At 47.6% G+C, this 16,685-nt stretch overlaps 1 protein-coding gene across 1 annotated transcript; it reads right to left on the minus strand.

The window, feature by feature from the left end:
• Window positions 1–1,952: 1,952 nt before the first annotated feature.
• TNFSF8 (TNF superfamily member 8) lies at window positions 1,953–15,043 on the minus strand (the record flags this gene model as incomplete). The annotated part of the gene is made up of 4 exons (XM_079544544.1): window positions 14,864–15,043; window positions 10,157–10,202; window positions 2,725–2,796; window positions 1,953–2,350 (listed from the first exon to the last, which is right to left on the minus strand). Exons 1-4 carry the CDS (start codon window positions 15,023–15,025, stop codon window positions 1,953–1,955), a joined length of 678 nt encoding a protein of 225 aa, XP_079400670.1. The 5' UTR covers window positions 15,026–15,043.
• Window positions 15,044–16,685: the final 1,642 nt, after the last annotated feature.

Consider the following 16,685-nt stretch of genomic DNA (forward strand, 5'->3'; position numbering starts at 1 on the left):
TTTAGTTTTTTTAAATAATGGGCTTCCTCTTTCAATTCCAAGCACTTAGGGAAAAAAAGGTGGGAGCGGAGGGAGTAAACACGTATTTTCACACATTAGTTGCCTTCTCAATATTCAGGAGCTATAGCTCCTAACTGTCAGTCCTGCTGACACTTCTCTGGACATTGGTGGTACTCATCAAGGCTGTGGCAGATAGAAGTTAAAAACCGTGTTCCAAGGTGGGGAAGATTGATGGGGTCCAGAGGGGTGAGGTGATGGCAATGGAGGTGACAATGACACGAAGATGTCGAGGGATTCTTTTAAGTTTCTTTAATGTGGAAAGAAAAAAAGAAAACGAATTTCGTTTTCTTTTTCTTTGGTCATTAACAGCAGAAGGAATTTTTGTTTTCGTCAATGTTTATCAAAACAGAAAGTAGATATCCATAGCAGTGACTCAGCCTGACTATTCCTGACCCTTTGAAAGGTTTGTCGCGTTTTGAAATCACCTGGTTCATGGATTGAACCCTCAAGAATGTAGCAGGAAATATCACAAGTAAAAAAACTACTTCCATGAGAAGCATATGCTCACACAAACTGATCATCAGATAAGTCTGAACAATAAAAGATTTCCGGAGTTTCGGAAGCCAGAAACTCATTTCTAAGCTAAATCCATGACTAAAAGATTTGGTGTGAACAGTTCACCCAGTCTTAGTCATGTGAAAGGAAGGATAAACAGCCCCCAAGGGAAAAAGCTGAATGCCAACAACAACTGGCCGCAGCAGAACCCCGGTGATGAAGGGAGAAGAGGAAAGCCTGAATCCTTGGCAACTTTTTCCTACATTCTCTCATGGTGAGAATCAGATTTTCAATAAAAGCCTGTGTTACTGAAATTCACGGAGTACAAGGGCCTGAGGTTGCTTCCATCATTCACTGCCTCATAACTCAAAGAAGATCAAATGAAATCTGGACTGTCCGAACGCCGCAGCTCGTAGCTGAGCTCTGAAATCATCCTTGGAAAGTTGGAACCTCAGATCTAAACCTTGGATTTTCCAACAGTTCAGATGTTGGGATGCGTTCACACAGCACTGTGCTGTCGTGTCAATCAGGGAACTGCCAAACAGGCAGGGCACAATTTGGGGGAAAAGTATCATAACAAACTCCTTTGTCACGTGGCACAAGAAGATCATTTTTTAATATTAATTATGGAAAGGCCTGGAAGTTCCAGGTGAGAACAGAGGCTGAACATGGTGCATATACAAAGGCTCATGCCCCGAAGAGTTTAATTTTAAATAGAGAAGATGGATAAATAGTGAAAAGGAAAACACTTGGAACTAAACTGCATAAAGTTTGTAGCAGAATGCAGCACAGAAATGTTTGGTGAGTCCCCACTCTCCTACACTCTGTCCCAGAGTTTTAGCTACCAGCCTGGGAGTGAGCAATTTCCTCTGTCCTTAGTATGATCTACCCATAAACTCACTCCAGAGTTGTGGTTGCATGCTCCAGTTGAAAGGAAAGCCTTAATTACAAGCGTTGGTTGTTAGGTTTTTTGGAACGAGTGTGTCAAAATACTGTTCCATAAAATTGAGATCAAAAGGATTTCCCCATCTCCTGAGCACAGGCAATCTGCCAGCAGTTTAGTCAAGAAGTCTTGTAACGTGTGCTCTTCCCATAATCTGGTTGCATTTCGGGCTGTGTTTGCACTGCACTGCTTGGAGGACCCGCTGCCACATCTGTGCTGCTGGATCTGCTGTCCAACAGCAACCCTACCGCCACCAAACCAGAGCAACCTGACGTCTGCCAGGTGTGCATTGCAGTGTTTTAAGATTTCGTTCTGGGACACAAAGTTCCTCATTTACCCTAGCGATGAGGTAAGACAGGAAACGTAAAACAAGGTGTAGCCTAGTAAAAGCAGGCTGCCGTCATCAGAGGAAGACAGAGAAAGTCTGTGCAGCAGTGGGGAGTCAGAGAGCTCCTCACATCTCATCGCTGTACCTCAAGACCCCGAGCACATTATCGTTGGGAAGGTGAATTTCATTCAGGAATTTAGGATGGCTGAGTGTTACTGATATCCGGTCCTCCACGTTCAAGTACGTCAAATGGAGCTGGAACAAGGTCTTAAAATTCTTTTCTTGGCACGAGTCTGATGCACACCACGTGGATAACGTCTGCCTGTTGACTTCGTCGTTGACGAGGAGCTCTATCTTGAGGTCTGTGGGGCTGTGGGAACAGTTGGCAAAGCGGAGGTTGAGGTGGCAGTAGATCAGGTAGAGGCCCTCTGCACGGATCACCAGCTCCTCGCTCTTGCACTGGATGTTGTCACATATACCCTTCCCAGCCAAGCTCAGCTTCGAGCTGTTTACTGAATTTGACACTAGAAAGAAAAGCAAGGACATTGTGAAGTGAGCCGATGAACTCTGGTGGCCTAGATTCAGCTTTATGGATGCGCAGTTGTGGTAAATGGAGACACGTGCTCTGCGGTTTTCCCAATGGAGACTCTTGGAGAGGGCCCCAGTGGGTGGCTGAGCACTCATGGGTGCACTGGGGTGCTGAAAGGTCCCAGGGATTGTGCAGCCCCTTGGGAAACCCAAGACAGGGAGGTGCAGTGGGAAATGGCCTTCTGAGGTATTTAGGGGGAATAATGGAGATATGTATTTGCACGTTTGTGTGGGGAAGGTATCTAATTATTTACTGTCTCTTTTGAAGTTAAAGAAAATGTTTACGTGATTGGATACAGCTCCCACTGACCTCTCATGTACGCAGCAGCTCCCTTGGCTGGGACATTCTGTAGGATTCTTAAATAGTCTTCAGAGGTGTTCCCTGAAGGAAACATCACAGTAGGTGAGCACTCCTGATTTCTTTGTGCTGTCAAAAGTCAAAGTCTGGCACCACATTCAGTACCACCAGGCTGGGTAAACACCAAGGGATGGGGAAGGGAAGGGAAGGGAGGGAAGGGAAGGGAAGGGAAGGGAAGGGAAGGGAAGGGAAGGGAAGGGAAGGGAAGGGAAGGGAAGGGAAGGGAAGGGAAGGGAAGGGAAGGAGGGAAGGGAAGGGAAGGGAAGGGAAGGGAAGGGAAGGGAAGGGAAGGGAAGGGAAGGGATGGAAGAAATCCTTTAGGAGCTCTTCCTTGTGCTCCCTGACAGCTTGCTTGTGCTGTGCCCACTGATCTGAGCTCCCTGGGATGATGGATGAGCCAAGCAGCCAAACTCAGCTTCAGCGCAGAGGATGCTGCTCTATGCTATCACCAGAGCTGTTTATTCCACCTAGGCTGATGATGTGAGACTGTTCTATTCTCCTGGGCACTGATTGGCCTGGGAATGTCACTCTTCACCCATCCTCTTGGGTCTGGACCTGGATGATCTTTAAGGTCCCTTCCAATCTAAGCCATTCTATGATTCCTCACAACTGCACAGTGGAAGATCCAAAGCAACAAGCAGCAGCCCACATAGCCCTGAAAGCTGTTTCCTTCTGCTTGACTGGTAATACCTGACCTGCACGCTGATTCCATACCACCGTAATGCTCTCAGTTCAGTAAAACTTGCACCTTAAAATGGCTTTTAAGGTACTCCACCCCCTCCGTTACAATGTGGGTTCCAGCAGGATTCCGGTGCGACCTTTGGATCTGAGCGCTGCCCTCAAAAGACTCCCGGCCAGCTCGGCCCCGCTGCTCGGCTCGCGGCAGGAGGAACTGCGGGGCGGTCCCGGGGCAGGGCGGAACCGGGGCGGAACCGGGGCGGAACCGGGGCGGAACCGGGGCTGCCCCATCGCACAGAGCCCGAGAGCGGCGGCCGCGCGGTGACGGCTCCCTCCCACGGCCGCGCCCGGCTCTGCATCCCGGCTCTGCATCTCCGTTCCTCATCCCCTCCCCGCATCCCGGCTCTGCATCCCTGACCCTGCACTCCTCAACTTCCTTCCCCGTTTCACCTCTCTTCCAGCCGTACAGAATCAGAACCGTTTGAGTTGGAAGGGACCTTAAAGACCATCTGGTCCCATTCCCCTGCAATAAGCAGGGACACCCACAGCTCCAGCAGCGCTCAGAGCCCTGAACAGCCTGACCTTGGCTGTCTGCAGGGATGGGGCATCACCACCTCTCCGTGCAAGCTGTGCAGTGCCTCACGTGCCCATCTGCTTTTCCTAAGCCTTTCCTCCTCTTATCATACCGAACATTCACTGAAAGGCACTGATTATTCCTCCTTTATTCTCTGTTTGTATGCAGTCCTTCACAGCCCACGTGCATGAGGACACAGGGACAAGTTGTATATTCAGGACAGCAGAGAGCATCTCCCTCAGTGCAACCACGCAGGTGGATGGTTATTTCTCACTGCATTGATCTCTCCCTCTTTACATCTCCTGGCCCTCCTGTAGCCGGGGAAGGAACGTCGTAGCAGTTCAGATGGGGGACTGGGAAGGAACGAAGCAGGAAGGAATTTCAGCAGCATCCTGACAAATCATAAACTCCTATCTCAGGGTACACAAATCACTTTCCTGACACTTAGTTGGTAACGAGTCCCCCAACCTCCAGAGGCTCATGAAGGAGCAATTAACACACCCTACTGAATTCTACTACATTGTGATGCTATGGCACGGCACGGGGTGACATATTTCTTGTTCCTCACCTAAGGCATAGTGGGAGTCTACTAAATCCAAAGTGAGCAGAGAATCTCAATGTTCATTCCTGAAACTAAAGGTACAAGAAAGAACTTCAGACCTTTGCAATGTCTGCTTGGCCTGATTTTAAGAGGCGTTTGGTCAGGAAGATGGAGAAATCAGGGAGAAGCAGGTCCCACAAAGTCCCACTGGTTGGTGTTTTGAAGCAGTGCACCCTTTGCACTCATTCTGTTGGAAAAGCAGTCTGTGCATGTCTTGAAAGAACAGACAGTAACTTTCCTCTGCCCCCATCAGCTGCAGCAGTTTTAGGGGAGCAGGTGCTCCCTGCCCTCCAACAGTAAGTCGTGTCTCAAACTCCCTTAGCTGTGCTGGAAATCCCCAGAGAAAAAAACCAAAGCTGGCTTTCCTGATGACAGTCATATCAATATAGTGTGTTAGTGTACAGAGATGTGGAGCAGGATAGAAAAAAAAAAGCCCTTCTAGTCCTTATTTCAAGCAACAAGAGCAGCAAAGGTAACAAGAGCCACTGGAAATGCACAGCCACTTGCATTACTGATATCCTTCATACAAAGACAACATTTATACAGAAACGTGGTGCCATGTGGGGGCTTTACTCTGTAAAGCAGAAGACCCCCTGCTGCTCAAGCAGACTGTGCAAGCTGCAGCCTTGCAGCTTCTGCCAGGTGAGAACAGCCCTGTGCCCACACACACACGCAGCTGGTGCTGCATGGAGCCCCTCCAGCCCTCAGCTGCTGCAAGGTTTTCCCTGCATCTCTTCACAACAACAGTCACTGATGTGGCTGCAATTCACACTTTGAAAGCTGCACTTACGTTCGTTGATGTCAGCAAGTTTGATATGTGTGTGTTTGAAGCGTTTATTTGGTGACATCAGCTGTGTTTCTGAGAAGGCAAGTTATGGGAAAAAAAAAAAGGTACAGAGACATTTCCTGTCCTCGCTCTGCTGAGGCAGCTTATAGCCATTTTCTAGTTTTATTTCTCAAGTTACTCCTTTTATCCAAATCATTTCAGCACAAGCCAGCGGAGACTGAAATTGCCAGAGCTGCAGGCCTGATCGATGGATGTGTTCAATCACATCGCCTAATTGGCTCTGCACTGGTAGGAGTGTAAATCAGAAGCGATCCCGCTGAAGTCAGTAGGATTATATCTGCTTATAAATGAGGTCAGAAGGGGGAAAAGCAAAGCCTCAGCGGGGTCTAAGCACCAAAAAGCCCCACTGGTTGCATGTCCACCATCAGACTGCTTGAAGGAAACCTGCTGATAAAGAAGGAGCCTTAAAGGAAGTTATCATCTGGGCTATTTTATCCTAAAGGAACTATTGGGAGATAATTCACTTTTGCCTTCCTGAGACCTTTTACCATAGGCTGAGCATCCACAGTGGGCAGCCCACAGGGAAAGGGACAGGCTGGTGTGCCCATAACACAGCTCTTCTCCACCACTCCTGTTTGATAGTGCTGCTGCCCCACTGACACCTCCACAACTTCCACCCACAGTGCAAAATGTTTGTGTTGAAGCAGCAGGCTGTGTCTGCTGGACAGGAGGAACCTGGATGCTCCAGGACAAGGCTGGACCTGCTGCCAGACAGGTCCAAGGAGAAGAGGATCCAACTGGGTACTCTCCTCATTGCTTGCTACCTCAATTTCCCCATTTGTGAGGTGGATATAGATTCAGGACAGTGAAATGAGGAGCTGGAAGTGGCATGAAAAAACAAATCATCTACTCAGAGCCTGCTAACCCAGCAGCAAAAGCCCCACAGATGGTGTTTTTGAGGATCCTCCTCATCTCCAAAAACAGTAACTTCAGAAACATCTCTTCCCTAATTTCATGAGCTCTTCATATATATATATATATATATATTCATCTAGTACCTGACCAATCTGTTGGCCTTCTATGATAGAGTGATGGCATCATTAGACAGAGGAAGAATAACTGATGTCATCTACCTGGATTTCTGCAAGACCTTTGAAATGGTCCCACATCACCTTCTTATCTCTAAACTGGACAGGTATGGATTTGAAGGCTGGTCTGTTCAGTGGATAAAGAGTTGGTTGGATGGTCATAGCCAGAGGGCTGTGGTCAATGGCTCCGTGCCCAGGTGTCCCCCAGGGTTCCATCTTGGGACCATTGCTCTTCAACATCTTTATCAGTGACACAGACAGTGGATCAAGTACACCCTCAGTGAGCTTGCTGACGACACCAAGCTGAGCGGTGCAGTTGGTATAATAGAAGGAAGGGATGCCATCCAGAAGGACCTGGACAGCTTGAAAAGTGGGCCCATGTGACACTAATGAGGTTCAACACGGCCAAGTGCAAGGTGCTGTGCTCGGGTTGGGGCTCAGCACTTTTTAGCAATACTGATCAGCTCATTATTAATTAAACAAGCCCTAATTTTGACTAACTGGCACCACTGGAGGTGTAGTTTCCCCTGGATGTTTGCTCAGGAGGATGAAAATAAGAAACACAGCTTAAGAGCCCTGATCTTGCTGAGACCAAGCAGACCCTTACAGACTTCACAACACACACGTCCTGAAGCTGATAAAGCTAAAACCTGCACGCTGTAAATGTGAGGTGCCCATTTCTGGAGCGCTCACTGCTCTGGGATCAGTAACACCCCGTGATTTCAGTGGTTTGCACTGGACAATTCCAGGATGGAAGAGAATATTTTCAGAGGTTGAAAGTCAGTCCAGAACCATGGGGATAGGGCACTGAGGGCCATGGTCAGTGGGCATGGTGGAGAATGGGTTGGGGTTGGTCTTGACGATCGGAGAGGTCTTTTCCAACCTTAATGACTCTATGATTCCACATTTCTCTTTGTATTTTCCTCTATAAAATTAATCTGTCAATAATTTCCTTCTGGCACCTTTTAATATGTGATTCCGTGCTTATGAAACGTAGATGAGTTTCCAGAGAGAAATATTTCCACAGAAAGAATAAGTCACAAACATTTACTTTGTGACAGCTTTAATTCCTTTCCCCTGTTGCTCAGGCACTCCACCAACAATGACACAGGTTTGCAGGAAGTTGCTATCATATCTTCACACCAACACTTAATTAGCTGACATTGCATCTCAGCTACTGCTTGCAGATTGCTGCAAACCCATCCATAGAGGGCTGACAGCTGAGTCAGGAACACAGACCTTCTGTAAGTCAGCCTTAGTGCCCACCGGTGTATAGCTAAGAATAAAGTGTGATCTCATTGGAAACCTTAATGCAGTCAGTGTTTTTCCTGTTTTGGGATTACAGAATTAATTTGGGAAGAGGCTGTGCCTGGTTCTCTGGAGCACTGTCCCTTTGCGTGGCAATGCAGTCATAGAATCATAGCATGGCCTGGGTTGCAAAGGAGCACAGTGCTCATCCAGCTCCAACCCCCTGCTGTGTGCAGGTCACCAACCAGCAGCCCAGGCTGCCCAGAGCCACATCCAGCCTGGCCTTGAATGCCTGCAGGGATGGGGCATCCACAGCCTCCTTGGGCAACCTGTGCCAGTGCCTCACCACCCTCTGGCTGAAAAACTTCCTCCTAATATCCAACCTAAACCTCCTCTGTCTTAGTTCAAAACCATTCCCCCTTGTCTGCCTTCAGTCCCCCTTCAGTCTGCCAGCATGGCACCATCATCCACCATCAGCACTCTGATGATTCCGCATCCCCGTGAACATCTCTGAGATGCTGTGCACAAGCAGACACCCTCACCTTGCCTATCAGATGGCTTGGAGCAAGGCTCAGCACCCAACCTTGGCCACTTTTCAACACAGGGCTTCATGTCCCGTTGTGAACCGAATTACACTGTCAACACTGGGGCTGCTCAAGGCACAGAGATAGCAGCAAACAAATCCCCAGCACAGTGCCTGCAGCGTGGAGTCCCAATTTGCTGCTCTGCAGCTGCTGGATGGGGCCTCACAGTTCCTGCTTAGGAGTCAGCAAACGCTGCCTGGCAGAGCTCCCTGCTGTAAATTACCCGCTGGGATCTATTAATCAATTAGCTCTGCTTTATGCATTTTAAGAGAAAAATAAAAGACCACTGTAATTTGCTCACACTTTAACGCTCCATTACCCTGCCAGAGCTGTGCAACAGAACCTGATAGGCTGATAGAGCACCTGCACCCATTGCAGACAGCTTCCGGCAGCCCTTCCTGCCCTGTGGCATTTCTTTGTCATCCCCTCCTTTGTCTTTATGCTAATCTCAGATTCGGCAGCAGAATTCAGAGCCACGGGGAGCCTGCCATTGATATTGACCCAAAGGCCAAACGGTTTCTGCCTAATGAAACAACACCTTGTAAATTCCTGGAGAGAACAGGCTCCTGCTGCCTCGATGGGGAGAAGGAGCAGTTGATGTAGACTGTGAGATTTGGAAATATGTATTTACATACTGAGATGCTTTTCTGGACTAGTGAGACTTCTCCTTTCTACTCTGGGAATGCCAGTGTCACTTGAGCTTTGTTTCACATTAACACCTAGGAGATGGCTCCTGTCCCTCCTCTGCCAGTCCCTGGCCACCACTCCATGGCTTTCACTGCCTCTTTCCAGCTGGTGGTGGGATACTGCCACTAGAGTGGCATTTTGTGGGCACCCTAATGGGAAAAGAAAACCACTTTGGTTCAACTGGACTTTTAATACACAACAGATGATGGTGAGGCTGCTGAGAAGCTCCCTGAAAGGGCAGTGTGATGTGCAGGGACAGTTTGGTGCGGTATGAGGAAAGCTCAATGCAGAAGAGCCCTGGATTCAAAACTTCCCCCAGTTTGAGTGTACGTTGCCTAAATTCAGCACTATGTCACCTGTGTGCAAAAATGGAGGTGGAGAAAAAGATGGTTAGGTGACAAGGGCTTTCTAGGCCTTGAATTTCAGTTTCCTGTACTTCAGCTTTCCCATCTGTAGAGTGGGAGGTGATGCTGTCTCCTATCCTCCAGCACCAACTAGGAATCGTCTTAGCAAGAACTCAGAATGCTGAGTGCCAAGGGCCGTGGAACCAAGAAGGAAACGGCAATGAAACAAATAGAGCTGCTCTGATTTACACTGGGGAAAAAGCAGAATCTGGGCACGCTGTCTCTGCTGTCTGGTTAGAAAGCTTTCTCCTATTTTGGGCTCCCCATGTTCATGCTTTGCCTGTTTAAATTCCTGCTCCTTGCCTTTTGCTGCATTTCTGCACTTTCCTCTATTAGATCTACCCCTTCCCTCTTTCCTTTTCCCCTCAAATGGGTAAGAAATACATAACTGTCTCTGTGGGAGACAGACCAGAGGAGTTCAAGAGGAGGTCCTGTTTTTGAAGTATGTCCTTGTACACATGGGGACATCACACCCACATGTGCAAGAGCCAGCAAAGACACCTGACGGCAGATTCAGAAATGGTTGTGCCTTCCTCAGCCATGCCCTGCTTTCCTGAGCTACTGAGTAATTCACAATCTTGTTTTCTTTTTTCCTTCCTTTTTTCCAGTGCCTTGGCTTTTCACCAAGAAATGCCTTCATGTGCAGTGGGCACAGTTGCCTTGCTCACGATCCTGGGCAATATATCATTACAGATGGAATGAGTTGCACAGACTGTCAGGTTAGGTTTCTTACCTTTGCGGATCCGTTCTGTGCTGCCCTCTGTGGCAGGATCAGCTGCCTGGAAGAGATGTGGGAGAGGGGGTGGTTATTCTGGGAGCAGAGCACTTCTGTGTTCAAGCAGATCACTGCTTTACTGTTGGATCTACAAGTTTCCATCGCATCTCTGGAAGGCAATGCAGAGCTAGCACCAGGTGTTACAGAGCACACGGCTCCAATGGAGCATCACGGGGCAGGGACTGCTGAGGAGCACAGCTCTCCAGCAAGCTCTCTGTGCTTGGCCAAATTAGAATCACAGAATCATTAAGGCTGGAAAAAATCTCTAGGTTGGACATCAAGTCCAACCATCAACCCATCCCACCATGCCCACTGACCACGTCCTTCAGGGCCACACCTCCACTGTTCTCGAAAAACTCCTTCCTCACTCGTTCTTTGTCACAGTCTATAGAAATCTGTTTTTCTGACAGTAATTCTTTAATGTGCGGCTTTTGTTTGTGTTGTTTTGGAAGCAGAAGTCCTGAAAGCTCCAATGTGGCTTTGAAACCTTGGAGAAGGACAGAGTGGGACTGGACACCCATCAGAGCCAGGGGGGTTCATCTGTGGTCCTGCTTTTTTTCTGTTCTGTTTCTGTTTCTCCTGGCAGAAATGAGGCAGACTGCATAGATGGGAGACAGCTTCATCCATGGTGTGCTGCAGATCTCAAGGGACTTAAGATATGAGTACTTTATTTCTAAGTGTCAGTATAAGGTGTGGTACAAGAAGAAAGAAGACATTTGAACAGTGAGATAAGCCATGCTGTGACCATTTCTGATACTTAATCTTATGGCCTTAGATGTTGAAGAATACATTTAATTAGACTTTGGCCTAACCATAGTTGAAGTGCAGAGCCATGTCTGCTCCAGGCAAAGCAATGTTACCATTTGGTCTAACAGCAAAACACTGTGTACCACAGATACAGATTATGTAGCTGCTTTGTGATTTGGGCATCTCATATTTGTTTGCCTGTTTTCTCTTCTCACACTTATGTAAGACCAGGGAATCGTTATCTGTTGCTGAGCCAAAGACTTTCTCCAGGTGATCTTCCCAAGGAATGTGGGAAGGCTGCTGGGTTAGGAGCTGAACAGCAACCTAGATCTGTAGTTTGGCAAATTTGGCATTTACAGGCCTCTTGGACCTCTGCACAACGTCCTCCCTCCAAAAATCTCCTGGTTCCCCTACGCACGTCTCATCAGATGTTGGGCTGGAAGCAGTTCTGACTGACAGTATTGCACAGGAGAACTGCTGGATCCTCTCTGCTCATGTCCTGGACCCTCCTATAGGGCTGTCTCTGTCACACACACTCAAAGCTTGGGGAAATGTTACTTTCCAATGCAATCTACGAGCATTTCTGTACTCTGCAAGGAATTAAAGGCCTTCATACATGGGACAGAGAGATGCTGTATCCCCATGCTGAGTGATATCAGGCAGCAAATCCTCTGCTGCCTGCCAAGTGCTCGGTATGGTGATGGAGGTGTTGTTGTCAGGAGTCATTGGCCCAACAGCCCTTCCTCAGAGACATGCAGGATGGGGCTGGTGGCTCACAGCTTGCTTCGTAGTCGGGGCAACAGGAGAAAAATGAAAACAAATTGACGTATTGCATCCTCACCTGGAAAGTTCCCCCGTGGCTGAAAACAGCAGATACTGATGCAGTTCATTTTGGTGGCAATTGACGAGGCATTCAAATAAAGCTTTAGAGTTTTCTCTGAAATACCACATAGCATTGCTGTTTGCTAACAGCACATTGCTGTAATGGTGCGATGTGGAGTGGAAAGACACGCACTTGGAGCTCAAGGAAGTTACATTCTATAACCCCAGCTCAGGAACAATTCAGTACAATAAATTCACCCTGCCTGGGTGTTGATGATGAAGGATCTCGGTCTTTACTTGGCAACAGAAAGAGAAAATAATAAAGTGCACAGGAAAGTCATTTCTTTCTTCCTTCCCTTAAATATTTACAAGTAATTTTACCAAGCTGAGACACGCTGGTGCTGTTACAGAATCACAAAATACCCCGAGCTCGAAGGGACCCACAGGGATCACTGAGCCCAACCCAGCCCACAACAACAGCGTAGCTGCTGTCACGAGCAACTGCCGGAGTTTTCTCCTTTTTGTCAGGGCTGCCCGCCAGAGGGGGCCAGCAGGCTCCGGTGGGACAGCCCGTGTGGTTGGGAGGTTGGAAACAGGACCGCGACAAAACACAGAGCGGTGATGTGCTGTCCCACATTTCACCCCAAATCCGTTCACAGAGCTGCACCCCGCGGGCTGGGTGTCCAAAGCAGCATAGCTTGCAGTGCAGTGTAAGATCTCATTAAGATTGTGTGCCTAACAATTATTTTCATCCTTACTCTTTCACTGATTTCCACTCTGTGATAGAGATCATATTATATCCATATTCTCCCTGCATATATAGAGAGAGATCTACATAGATGTGTATATATATACATATTCACACAAGAGCAGTGGGCTGCAGCAGGCAGAAGTGTGGGCTTTGGGGCCCTCCTAACAGGATTGAGAAGGAAAATGCAGGCAAAGGTCTTCTCTGCAGCAACTGTTCTCATCTGAGAGAAAAACAAAGTCAGTTCTGAGAGATGTAGATCAGTGAATGGCCCAAAGCCAGCTGCTTCTGCGGATGAAAGCTGAGAATTAAACTGACTTCAGTTCTGAAGGTTGTTCCAAAAAAATGTCACTTCCCAGGTCTGACACTGCGCACCAATGCCTTTCTTGAAAACAAAATATCTAAGAGAAAACTTCTTGGGGCACTGGAAATTGCAGGGAAATGAATAATCTGTGTTGTACCTGATTCAGAGAAACAGCTTTGGAATAATGGTTGACTTTTGTTGTTGTTGTTGTTCTGGTCTTTCACATATATTTCTGTTGCTCAGATTACCTAGATTTTGGGTGAGGGAAGAGCCTTGCTTCTACACAGTTTGATTTCCCCCTTCTCAATACACCCTCCTTCACCCTGAATTAGGCAAGCACAAATTCATCAAAGAGGTGAAGAAAGATGAGCAGACAGCTTCCATGCTGCTGCAATGGGGCTGGGGGGCTGTGTGTTCTGCATGCCACCAGATGCCTCCACTTAATGCAGTGGCAGCCAAGACATGGGTCCCCAGGCCAGCACTGTGCCTGCAGTCTACTTGTAGAACCCAGCTGACATCTGGAGAGAAAACCAAATCACCCTAAAGGGTTGATCACGTAAAATGTTGATCCTCCCTTGAGAAGATACAAAGGTATGAAGCCAACTGGTGATGGTTTATTCCCTACAGCAACTGGACTCCCATAACCACACAACCCCCAGCCCTGGAGCTGCTGGAGTCAATGCTACGGGATGCTCAGCCCAGCCATGACTGCATTCTGCCCAGCCTTACACTGCCGTTGCCACCAGGAGCCAATTGGTTTTGGAGCAAGCCCTGGTGATTCTTGAGGAGCCTTTCACACAGGATCAGAAACTCATACTCCCTGGTCTATCAACTCAAGATGGAGATGGATGGAGAATGACCAGATGATCTTAACGATTCAGCCTTAATGATTCCAGCCTTAATGATTCTATGCTGCTTCTGGACTGAGGGTCTCTTGGTTCCCCAAGAACAAGAAGCGATTTATGTTTTTGCTGCCCAGTTCCCCTCATACTGTAAAACTGCAGTTCTGTTTCTCACATTTCTCTCACCCCTCAGCTTCCTGCCTTCTCGTTAAGCCAAGCTGCGTTTCCAAAGCAGCTGCAGTAATGTCATTACTCTTTTAAATGAAAATCTCAACTCTTTCAGTAATATTGTTCCTCTGGCAACTGGTCTAACTGCATTTATCCTGATGGAGAGGTAATTTAATGCTTACTTTCATAATAAGCACAAATGAAAGCCTAATTATATAGGAAAGCTCTGGCAATTCTGTAATTATCCAAGCTGTTATTTTAAAGATCTCCCTTAATATGCCAATATTTATCACCTGAAACCCCCCATGTCTCATTCTAACTGTGCACAAACTGCTTCCCTTTTGGAAGAGCACTGATTTCAGGTAAATGACTCCTCACTGATACAACTTAAAGAAGCATCAGTCAAGCTTTAATGGCTTAATTTCTTGGTAATGTGCATACACGGACACACAGATTGCACAAGATCAATTTAGTAAGAGAATATATTGCACTGGGAGATCATATTTTGTTTTCCATGGCCAGCTCCCTTCAGCAGCCCCATGCTGGTGCTTTCTCTCTTTGAATCTTTGTGGAGATCCTTCAGCACTCAGATTTTATGTGTAAAAGCTATAAAATTTCTAATGTGGCGTTTAAAGTTCTCTCCTGTCTCCAAGGAAGACCCATAAACAGAGGCGACACACAAACCAGGTATCACACACTGAGGCACTGATGTACCTCCACTGCACTTCTACGATCCAGCTGGACAGAAGGTGGATTGACTCTTGCACTATGAGCTTTCCAATTCCATTCTCAGAGAAGACACCACATGCTAGAAGTTAACCCATGGAGGAAGGATTTGTTTTTTTGAAAATTCTTTCATCTCCCCCTTTTTTCTGCCTTTCTCTCCCCCTAATTCCTGTGCGCATTCATAACAGGGGCCAGAAACTGACCTTCCAGCCATGGGATAATTCTAGATCAAACTAGTAGAAGTTTATATTTAAAAGATAAATAAATAAGAAAAGAAAAAGATAATGAGTGAAGTGAGAATTGCTTACCGTCCTCCGGATAACTAAGACCATGACGGTGGCTAACGCAAAGACGAGCAATGCAACAAGGGTAGCGATGATGAAATACAAAAAAGTTTTGTTAGTGGCTCCAAGCCTCCTTGAAACGGTGCCTTCATTCACATGCATGGCTGATTCATAGGAGTCTTTCATCTGAAAAAGTGTTTGCTCTTGTGCCAAGCACCTTCTTATATAGCTCTCAGGGTACTGGTCTGTATCTCCCCTTGATCAGGTTCAGGTCGCAGCCCATCTCTGTTCCTGGCAGGATTTTCCCCTTCATCCTGGCTCATGTGATCTGGAAAAAAAACTTCATCACTTGTGGTACAAAGAATGAGGGAGCTGGGGGCGTGAAGCAGGTCGCAGCTGTGAGGAGGGGAAGCAGCTTCATGTTCGTGATCAGGGATTTCGCGACAGCAGTCTTGTGTGTTGCATCGGAGGTTTCTGATGTCAGAAGGTGAATGGTTACTAAGATCAGTGCCCCCTCCCTGCTACTGGTTTTCCGTGAAAAAGAGAGCTATGCAAATTTTGTTTCATTTTATACTCAGTGCAGCTCTAGTTCGGTGCAGTACGCTGCCTGGAGCACTGCCTTCCTGTTGCACAGAGCAACCTCTTGTTCTCCTCCGTACCATCCCAGTACTGTGATCTCCAGAGCTCTGCATTCAGAGATCATAGAATCATAAAAGTTGGGAAAGACCTCTAAGATCGTCAAGTCCTACCATCAACACATCCCCACTAAAACATGTCATTCAGTGCCACACCTCCATGTTTCTTCAATACCTGCAGGAATGGTGACTCCACCACCTCCCTGGGCAGCTGTGCCAGGGCCTCACCATTCTTTCTGAGAAGTTTTCCCTACTATCCAACCTGAACCTCCCCTGATGGACCTAACGCCATTCCCTATCATCCTATTGCTGTTACCTGGTAGATGAGGCTGACCTCACTTTGCTACAACCTCCTTTCAGGCAGTTGTAGAGAGCATCCTGGACTGATCCATCCCAGTTACCATAGCCACTCTCCATCACACTTGTGCTCCAGACCCTTCACTGCTCTGTTGTCCATTTCTGCACACTCTCCATCCAGGGCCTCGATGTCTTTCTCGTAGTGAGGGGCCCAACACTGAACGCAGCACTTGAGGTGTGGTATCACCAGTGCTACCAGTAAGAGGGATGATCCCCTCCCTGTCCTGCTGGCTGCACTATTACTGACACTGGCCAGGATGCCATTGGCCTTCTTGACCACCTGAGCAGATTGCTGGCTCACGTTCAGCTGGCTGTTGATCAGCAGTCTCAGATCCTTTTCCTCCATGCAACTTTTCAGCCACTCTGCTCCAGTCCTGTAGCAATGCGTGGGGTTGTTGTGACCTAAGTGTAGGACCTGGCACTTGGTCTTGTTGAGCTCCATCCTATTGGCCTCAACCCATCAATTAGCCTGTCCAGGTCCCTCTGTAGGGCCTTCTTATGCTCAGGCAGATCCACACTTCCTCCCAACTTGGTGTCATCTGTGAATTTACTGGGTGCACTCAGTCACTCATTCAGGTCATCAATAAAGATACTGAACAGGACAGGACTCAGTACCAACAGTACCCTGTGGAACATCACTCATAACCAGACACCAGTTGGATGCAGCTCCATTCACCAGAATACTCTGGGTCAGGCCATCCAGACAGTTTTTTTAGCCAGTAAAGAGTCCAAGCCATGGGCTGCAGCTTCTCCAAAGACAGAGTCAAAGGCTTTACTAAAGTCTGGACAGACTATGTCCACAGCCTTTCCCTCATTCACACAGCAGATCACCCCATTATAAAAGGAGATTGGGT

This window comes from Tetrao urogallus (genome assembly GCF_951394365.1).
Source record: "Tetrao urogallus genome assembly, chromosome: 19".
Classification (NCBI taxonomy): domain Eukaryota; kingdom Metazoa; phylum Chordata; class Aves; order Galliformes; family Phasianidae; genus Tetrao; species Tetrao urogallus.